The sequence below is a fragment of the Halichoeres trimaculatus genome, unplaced genomic scaffold (assembly GCF_033239565.1).
Source record: "Halichoeres trimaculatus isolate MK-OKI-2021-1 unplaced genomic scaffold, fHalTri1.1 fHalTri1_scaffold_11, whole genome shotgun sequence".
NCBI classification, from domain to species: domain Eukaryota; kingdom Metazoa; phylum Chordata; class Actinopteri; order Labriformes; family Labridae; genus Halichoeres; species Halichoeres trimaculatus.
In genome coordinates this window covers 23,313,132-23,322,799 of record NW_027437189.1, presented here as the reverse complement: position 1 = coordinate 23,322,799, position 9,668 = coordinate 23,313,132, and the positions used below count along the sequence as shown (strand labels likewise).

The following is a 9,668-nucleotide window of genomic DNA, read 5'->3' as shown; positions in this document are numbered from 1 at the left end:
ACTGATCCTGCCAGGCTGTATAAACTTGTCATGTGCTGCTGTTGGCTTCCACTTACCATCCCACACTTAGCAGCAGCCAGGGGATCTCAGAGCTGGCTTATCAGCTTGGATACAACATGCAGATTTCACAACTTCTAAATTGTATGTGTGGGGAAGGTTGAGAGGTCTTAGACAATCGAAAACAGCGGAACAACCGCAGAACAAACAACAATATTGGTTAAAGCAGCTCAAAGGCCAAGGCTCCCAGTTACACTTGACAGACAGCACACAAGCAAATCTATTGTTCAACTGCAGCGGCTCTACAGTTATTGTGTGTGTGTATTTCTTCAGGAAAATTACATAATGTGGCTAAAAGTGACGTGGGATGTCATTTCTCGCTCTCCTGTTTGTACAGAATGCGCGCGACATTTCTATTAGCCCTCGCGAGGATGTTAGAGGCGTTTTATAGAGCAATAAAAGCCGTAAATCAGTCACTTTTAAACGACCCCTGGTTCCTAACGTGTTTTACAGGCTCTGACACAGTAGTAGCCTCCACTCTGCACACATGGCTTTACTCTCCGTGGCCTAACCTGCTTGCACAATCCACCGTTTTCTGCACTGTGAATACACTGTGAATACACTGTGACAATGTTATTGCGTCGCTCGAGCCTGAATCTATGTGTTTATCACTGATGCTGGGATATGCAGAAGCAAGACGGAACCCAGACAGAGAGAGGGGAGAGGAAGCAGAGGAATCCATTGGCTGTTGGCGTGGTATTTCAGTTGCCCATGTATTCCTGTAGAGACGTATTTGCGACTGTTTGGATTCACACAAATTCGGTTCTACAGGGTACATATAGACAACTAATGAGTTTTAGGTTAGAAGCTGCAAAAGGAGATCTTTCGGTGCATGCATGTTATCTATGTCTGAATCCTAGCGAAAATGCAGGCACCAAGCACAAAGCTGGGGCTCCCTACCAGGGTTAAAGAAGCTCTTTTGATATTAAGAATATACAGGAAACATATCTAACATGTTTGCCTTCATGGGAATCGACTGCACAAACATGCTTGCCCACAGTCGCACACACGCACACAAAAACGCTGTGCGCAAAGAACAAGGGGCTCCCTCTTTTCGACATTCACTCTCCGCCTTTGAGGTAGCTCCTATATGAATATTCAGTCGCAAACACGGCGCATACAAAGGGACGGCGTGACAGCACAGATGAAAAATAAGTTTCTATTGTTCCCAACCATTTCTTGTGCTCGCCATTACCATACTGACCGCTCGGTAACCCTGCTTCCTGCCACTCCGAGAGCTAATGAGAAAGCCCCAGATGAAAAATGCAATATCAGACATGTGACCTGTTCAGGGGTTATTAAAAACAGCAAACATGCGTGGATTGTGAATCAATCGAATTGATTACAGTGGAAATGCACATGGGACTTCAGACACTGTCAAAAAACATCTCAATCTACATTTCTCTCCTCGCGCCATCTGATTAACCATCCAACAGATTTTTTTTCTAACTACAGAGCAAAGCAACTAAGGTGGTTATATTTCCCAAAACATCACACTCATGTTAATTTGGCTTTGTCACATCCTCATGTAAATACATGCTGTTTGTTGTGCATCTGAGCTGCACGCACACCGCACTCCCCTCTCTCCTCCTGCGCTCTGGCGGACGCATTTTAATATTAGTTAGACAGCCTGACCCGCGTTTCACCCCTCGCGTTTGACTGCTTCCAATAGTTCACTGCCAAGGATTATTGATGGAGAGACAGCAATGAATTCCTTCTCCCCACAAATGGCTTTCAGATCGTGCACCTAGTTCAATAACTAGTTATAATGTAGAAGTACAAAAAATGAGGCCCTCAGGCGGACTAATTTGATGTTTCATTTGTTCATTTGAGGAATTGTTAAGCTTCCTCTTTTTTGCGCCCTCCCTGCAAAATAACAGGTACAAGCATGTTCACACATGTACATATGTAAACAGAATAAATCTGGGCTGAAGTACGTAGAGGACCTTGTTGTTGTGTCTGTTTTTTAATTTGGTGGCCCAGCAGCAGCTGACCTGGATGCAGCATGAGCAGCAATATTCCCCACTCCCTGATGAAAATGGTTACGATGCGCGTTTAATCAAACCCTTAACCTAATAGCCTTCGCACGTGCACCCTCCCAAGGTGCAATAACGTTAAACTGGAGCGTCCAGTTAAAATAAAAAGTTTTAATGAAGTGCAGACAGACTGGAGACCAGTTGGGTATGAGGAGCCTGTAAAAGCAGCAGCCAGGGAAGCAGAGGTGCTTTTAAACACTAGATGCCCCTCAGAAACCATTGTTTGGTTTGCAGCTCATTACAGTATGCTGTGCTTCATTACTGCAGAGGTGAATCCGGCTCACCTGTGCAACCAGAGTGCAACTCCTCTCGATATTAACAAGACACGAAGTGGACTGCAGGAGGACTGTAATTACAGCTAAGTTTTGTTTGTGAAGGTAATGTTTGAAATAATAAACGAGCTACATGGAAGTCACAAAAATAATCGTCTACCCAAACCCCATACTCCCTGAATAAACTGGTTTATATTACAGACATTACAACCGTAGTGTCAGAGCAGCCAGCTGTTAGCCTGCAGCAAAATAACAAGCTGCATGAAGTGTCACAGCTCCTGACTGAAGCCAGGTGCAGAGGCGAGGGCCGATGGGCAACACTTACTGAGAAATCCACGGTGCCACTCTTTTTTGACCCGATGAACAGTCTGCAAAAAAGAGAGAAACGAAAATTAGTCCAGTAATATTCCACAGGAAAAAGGTCTTTTCGGTTCTCAACAACACTGGAATTCTAAATACTTTATACGGATTCCAGTACTTAAACCTCGAAAATTTAGTTAAATTATTAAGATTTATTTCCAGGAATTATATCCAGGAATTATATCCGGGCCCTTATTCTAATAAAAATAAAAATAATGATAACCCTGCGTAATACCTTTTCAATGAATAGATAGATTTCGTGTCTGTTAGTTTCGTTTATGTTTCATTTGTAATTGTCATCATAAAATAAAACTAATACAAATAAAATCAATCTAATGAGAATAAGACAATTTATGTCACGTGCGTAAAAAGCAACAGGCCTGTTGGATTTTTTCGAAGCACTCTCTGGAGTAAACTTCTGTTTCTCCTGAAATAAACCATTCTGATACATGTCTGAGATTATTTTAATTTAATAACTCTCCCATGCGCCCCTGTACATTTCATCTCTCATGTATTTAGCCCAATTGAAGGAAGTCTGTCCCAGAAAAATATGACGTGAGGGCTCCAGCAGAAGCGGACCGAGGACAGAAAATCCAGGACAGGTCATTCTCAGGCGGTAAAAATCTAAATTTACAGACGTTTTGGTTTTTCCATGGGTAAATGTTCTAAGAATAGAAATCCCTGGACTTCATCGCGGCTGAATTATGGCGCACAGTCAATAAAAGAATCACGACTTTGTCTGCACATTGTAAATACATTCGATGTGAGTTGGGAAAACGGTGTAATGAGAGTTTATGGTTCTTATTTGGAGTCAGACAAAGAGGGAAGTTTGTGCTCACCCGGAAATGACCCCTGTGTGTGAATGATGACAGTGTCAGCTCCACAGGTCAGAGAAAGGAACACGAGAGCACAGAACATAGAGGAGAAAACGGATGTTTACACTGTTTCACTTTTACTCTGCTGGCATTACTCTGGTTTCAGACAGTGCATTTTTCTGAGAGTTACATAAATCTTTGGTATCAAATTCCTTTAATACTGAAGTAAATGAAAGGACATTTCAAAAAAATCTATTTCGATGGTGAGAAAGATCTCAGACACTTTAAAAACGTGTGATTTTTGCGCAACAAATTTATTAATAATCTAAAACACATAAAAAGCTATTTCACAAATGCTTTTGTGATATAAATAAGTTCGGGCATTATGGGAAATTTTTGGTTTGTATTTTAAAAGTTGACAAAATATCTCTATTAGTTACAGTTAATGTTGAATTATATTTCACAAATATAGGGTCAAATAAACATATATTTTCGACAAAAAAAAGCCTTTCCGTGGACACATTGTCCTCTACTGTGTGTCATCACCCACACAGCTGCATGTTACACAGCGCCCCCTTTTGGAAGTGTATAAGTGATCATTCTACACAGCTGATTGGAAAGCTGAAACCCCTAATAAGAAAACACTATCTTTAAAAAACACTACAGCAGAGGAGTCGTATATAACATACAAACATGTATGTTAACGTAGGTGTATTACTACAGTTGAGGCAGCACCACAGCCAGCACACACACACTCACACACACACGGTTCTCTTTCTGAGAGCTGGGCTCCACTCACACACTCCAGCTTTAACATCAGAGTAAGTCATTTCCAGCTTCTCACATTGATTGAAGCACACTACAGTATTTCTTGGATGAGCTGCTTCCTGAGACTTATGAACAATTAAATGATGTGCCCTATAGAAAACCATCGAACTGTAAGATCACATCGCCTCATCAGTCTCCAAACTGATCAATCCAGAGATATCTGTCCCCGCACCAGGACAAGAAGTTCAAAAGAATGTGAGGAGTAAAAATAAATAAATACTCGTTCGATGTGCATAAAACATGCTTTTTTTGTTCACACACAGCACAAATATCTCAAGTCCTCTGTTTTATCAAAGGATAGCCATTCCGTATTAAGTATTCAGAACAATGGCTTTGAATTAAACATGTCTCCTGGCCCAGACATGACCCTGGAACAACAGGAGCACCCACACAGCGACGAGGAGGATGCTCACCAAGCTCTACAGACAAAATTATTGCACTGCAGAAAACCAAAGCCCCACAAAAATGACACTTTTTTTTCCCATTCTGTGCCATTAAAGTGCATGAAGAATTCAACCAACAAAAATCAAACACACAGCAGGTATTTCCATGAGAGACGGTCACTGTATATCTTAGCGAGAGGGCGTGTGTAGGATGAAGCTGAGCGTCAGATAATTTTTGGTCATACTGGCTGACTTTTCATTCTCTCAGACATTTTCCCTCATCCTGCTGACAGGACCAACACGCTGAACAAACTGTTGAACCACATAAACTGTCACTGCACAGAAAATCTTATTGTGGCATTAAAACATCTATGTTTCCAAAGATTAAATTCTGCAAATACAGAGCTGGTGTTGATGAAATAGACTTTTAAACCGTCCTTAAAAATCACGCTGGGAAATTCAGAACAACCTCGTTTCTGTCAGTCTAAATGCAAAACAACACATTCCCTTCAAATTAGCCTGTAACAAATAACGGCTATTGTAAAAATGCAATTGTTCTATAATTATCAAACGCTTATTAACCAGCCTTTGGATTATTTTTTGAGCAATCTACACAGATAAGCATGCACCCAAAGCCACACTTATAGTAAACAACGACTATATTTCCCAAGTGGAATTACGGCACAGTCGCAGGCCTGTAGTCAAAGTTAAAATGAACTTACTGCAGCGTGCAGCTCTCCGCAGCAGCCGCCTCTCTCACACAGTCCGGAGAAAGGTACTGCATCCTCACTGCCACAAAGCCCTTTCTCCCTCAGATAAGGAGAAGCCGGCAGCTGCGATTCCGGACAGTTAAGATTATATATGATGTGTATATATCGAAGGTTTGTCAGCTCTTCCAGGCCATAAAACCCACTTAAATGACACCACGTGTTCCCTATGCACCATTCACAGGCCCGGCTTGGGGCAATTGGCATATGTAACCTTGTAAACTTTAAAATACCCTAAAAGAAAGACATAGAAAAAGGGGATTGAATGCATTGTCCATGTATAGGTTAGGCCTAGCAGAGCGCAGAGAAAGTGGACGCTGCGCTGACCGGTTCTCAAAACCACCAGGAAGTTGAATAGGAAGCTTTTAGTTTGAGAGGTGAGTGTGTTTTTATTTTCTTTGAGTAGTGATAGAGAAAATTAACATCCTAACCTTGAACTAAACTGAAGAGTACAGCTACTACTTCTCCAAAAGCAAACCGCGTGGTTTTATGTCCTCTAGTGTTGTTTTAACTGTGGTGTAATGATGCTGGGATTAAAGAGCGGGGCCATGTCATAAAGGTGCCACACGGCCTCTGCTGTGGCGCATGGTGCGTCCGTCTGCGGCCACGGGAAACCAAAGTTTTGCATCCGTGTTGTGTTGTGGGTGAGTGTTATCTCAGGCTAGTTAGAGAGTCTCTTCCTTCCCTGACTAAACAGGAAACGGAGTGTGCCTGTGGTGGAGAGCTGAAAGAGGGGCAATAAAGTTTTATGAGGGCATTAAACTTCTGAGCGCGTTTGTCTGTCAGGGAAATTCAGATGATCCAGAGACTGACTGAAAAACATCACCAGTAGGAAGAAGGAGGAGTAATGAAAAAAATAAAGCGAATTTGAAAAAGTACATTTCAATGTTCATTTTATACATCCTTTGTGATGAATATAATGATAAGGAGTGCTTTCCATGATGAGTTTTTATTGGTTACAATCAACAATTAAGCCATCGATCAGTTATTCTGGGCCTGGTTTTGAACCAGGCACCTTAAGTTTATAGAGTGTACAGAAATGGCTTCATTGCACATCACAATATTATCACACACAGTCGCTGCATTACACAGAATGATTTAGATTCACAAAGAAAAGACACACAACATGAACAGAAACCCAGTCAAAATATTAGCTCACTGTACACATCACACATCCTAACTTATTGTTTGCACTGCAACATATCAGACATGAGGGAAGAATAGAAGGTTGTTTATACTGCAGGAGCACACTTTAATGGTGTGATTTCCATAGCAGTCCGGGGATTGTTTGCGTCTTTGACCAGAGTTCCCTCTCATGATGATAAAGAGTCATCTATCACCGAGCCTCATCTACTCTAACCGTAATTAAAACACAGATTATTAGTATTGTTGTGCAGCCTATCAGTGCACTGCAGAGCTCCGAGCCTTGCAGCGTGAAGGACCAAGCATCTCCCCCTCGGCCTCGTGTCCCCTCCGTGCAGCAAAGTGAGGTTATCATCGCATGGGCAGCAAATTAATTTAGAAATGTAAACCGATTGATCAAAGTGAGTGATATTCAATACATTAGGTCCCAAACTGCAGCAAGTGACACATAATTGGTGATGAAGCACACAGAGCGGTGTCATGATGTCATTGCTCCTCGCAGTTCATCCGGAGGTCACGCACCACTCCAAGCACTGTGGTGCAGTAGCAGCAGCAGCAGAGTGGGGCTGACAATGTGTGCTCACTGCTGCACCCCTTTCCTCGTCTTTTACTCCTTCACTTTGATCTTTGAGTCCTTCTTCCACTTCATCCGTCTGTTTTGGAACCAGATCTTGATCTGCCTCTCGTTCAGGCACAGGGTGTGCGCGATCTCCACGCGCCTGCGGCGGCTCAGGTAGCGGTTGAAGTGAAACTCTTTCTCCAGCTCCAGAGTCTGGTAGCGGGTGTAGCTGGTCCTGGAGCGCTTACCCTCCGATTCTGGAGCAGTATTAAAATCAGTTAGCCTTTGGAAGCATTATAAAGGTAAATAAATAAAGCCAAAGGTATATTACTGTTACAATTATTACCCTAAATAAGATCTGTTATATCCACAATGACGAAATACAAGAAAATTCGTTTTGTTTATGGCCCTCCTAACCTGATGTGAAAAATCAAGATCTCTTTATGTAATCTAATTTAAGCTGGTATAACTTACTGTGGGTAAAAGTAATTAACATTTATGTCAGGCTGATTTTGTTAGCTTGATCCAATAAATAAACTAAGGATATGAGGGAAAAGATATACACATCATTTCACATTGAAATATTCACCACCCTGAACAGCACTTAATTTAAGAACGGCACCTTTTAGTTTTACTGTGATAAAACAGGGAAACTGCCCCCCTGGTACACACTGGCCCCGGCCTATTAACGGACGCCAGAGGTAGATGAAACCATGGGAGGATAAACAGATGTGTAAACTCTTAAGATCAAAAGAGGAAAGCTAATGTTTTCCAGAGTTGTTTCCAGATATATTTTCATATTTATAGACGCGCTCGTGCTCAGACGTGCTAAGCAAAGCTACAGGCCTTCTCGAGTGGACTGAAATATTTCTAACATCACAGCTGCGTGCTCCTACAAGTTTGCATATGGATCCACACAACACAGAGATAGCTTTCCTCTTTTTCTGAAGCAAATGTGCTCACTGTCCACATCCACAGCCTTAGGAATCAACCAGTGGTTTCAGAAGGCAGGGAGAAAGAACACGCCTATTGAAATGTTGTAGAGGTGAAAAGTTCATGAATGGGTCAGGGCATTGGTGTTTCCCAGAGTTCAATTTAAGGCTAAAGCTTCTCCCACACATACAGTGTGATCATGTAAAAACATGAAGCTCGAGCAAGGTTAAAAAAAGGAAGAAAGCACAAACTGATTCTTGGAGGGGAATTTGTAAATATTATTTCATAGTTTTATCACAGTTTAGTTCTCTTATCCAATTATAGCACCATAAATCACCCCGCAGATCACCTCTTCACCGTAACAGAGCAGGTTTACGAGCAATGGATGCCTTTGTCATAAAATTTATGACCGCGAGTTTTTATTATTTCCTGCGTTTGGCCTATAAAACTCAAGAGGGGAAAGTGGAACGGGCGAAAAGAAGTGTAGCAGCGTTAAGAGTGAATAAGGGAAAGCATCTCAGTCTCACTTTAGGAAATAGACAAACTTTACCGTGGCTCATGTGCAGTTTTGTCATCCATGGATAAATCTGTGGCCGCTGCTCACTGTCCTGCCGCTGGCTCACTTTTGTGTTTCTTTCCACCGCCTGCGTTTTCTCCGCGTTTCTGTCGCTCTCTTGGCTCTTGTGGCCGCCGGATCTCGCGCTCCTCTCCGGGTCTCTGTCCGTCCCAAGTCCCAGCACAGTGCTGCCTCCGTAGCCGAGCCCGCTTGCGTCGCCCCCGGACGAGCTGCTGGAGACCATGGTTATCTGTGGTCCTGCCGGGAGAGGAGTATCCGCACTGCCACGCAAGCTAGTTTTCATCTCCTCCCGTTCAGCAGAGGTCGTGGGGACGGGACATGTGAATATCCCGTTCACATTAACACCCTCATAGCGGCTGGACGTGCGCCCAGACACATCGAAACTAAACATAGTGTTAGGAGAAGTTGTCTCGCTTGTTTGCGTGAGATTGCAGCTGTCAACATAAGAGCTCATTTTGACTAGTTTCTTTTTAAACTAGAGAGGGCTGCGGGATGGATGCTGCGCTTATTTCCTTGTTTTTGTTGATCATTGCTTTTCTTTGTAGCCGCTTTTGGAAAATTCACAGCTGTCCGCACTATAAAAATAATCCAGGATTTATAGGTCGAGTAGGCTTTGGTATCTTTTTTTTAATTCTTGATCCGACGTGCGCTGCCCAAATATGGGGTATTTGTATGGGATCACGTGCGCATGTTGGCCAGTCATAAATTGGCTTTGATACTCAATGGGGATATTGATGAATAGGAGAAACGTGTCCGGTAAACTTTGAGCTGTTGGTTGTTGAGGACCAGGCAGGGATGTTTAGCGCGAAAAAAAGGGCAGGACAGTAAGACAAGAGCGTCATCTGGTGTCTGGTATGGAGCAGGACCGTCACGAGCGCCCAAATCTCCCTGACACAACGCGAGTCCACCGGCACCAACATAGTCTAATACTAATAATA

General features: G+C 42.7%; 2 protein-coding genes across 2 annotated transcripts in view; both read right to left on the bottom strand.

Moving 5' to 3' along the window:
- Window positions 1-2,692: 2,692 nt before the first annotated feature.
- hoxc10a (homeobox C10a) overlaps window positions 2,693-9,668 on the bottom strand; it is a 126,960-nt gene continuing 119,984 nt past the window's right edge. The window contains exon 4 of the mRNA XM_074681927.1: window positions 2,693-2,733. The gene's annotated coding sequence lies outside the window, so the exon portion shown is untranslated. The remainder of the gene's footprint in view (window positions 2,734-9,668) is intronic.
- On the bottom strand, window positions 6,803-9,184 carry hoxc5a (homeobox C5a). Its single transcript, XM_074681930.1, has 2 exons — window positions 8,704-9,184; window positions 6,803-7,477 (listed from the first exon to the last, which is right to left on the bottom strand). The coding sequence occupies exons 1-2, from the start codon at window positions 9,182-9,184 to the stop codon at window positions 7,269-7,271; spliced, it is 690 nt and encodes a 229-aa protein (XP_074538031.1). The 3' UTR covers window positions 6,803-7,268.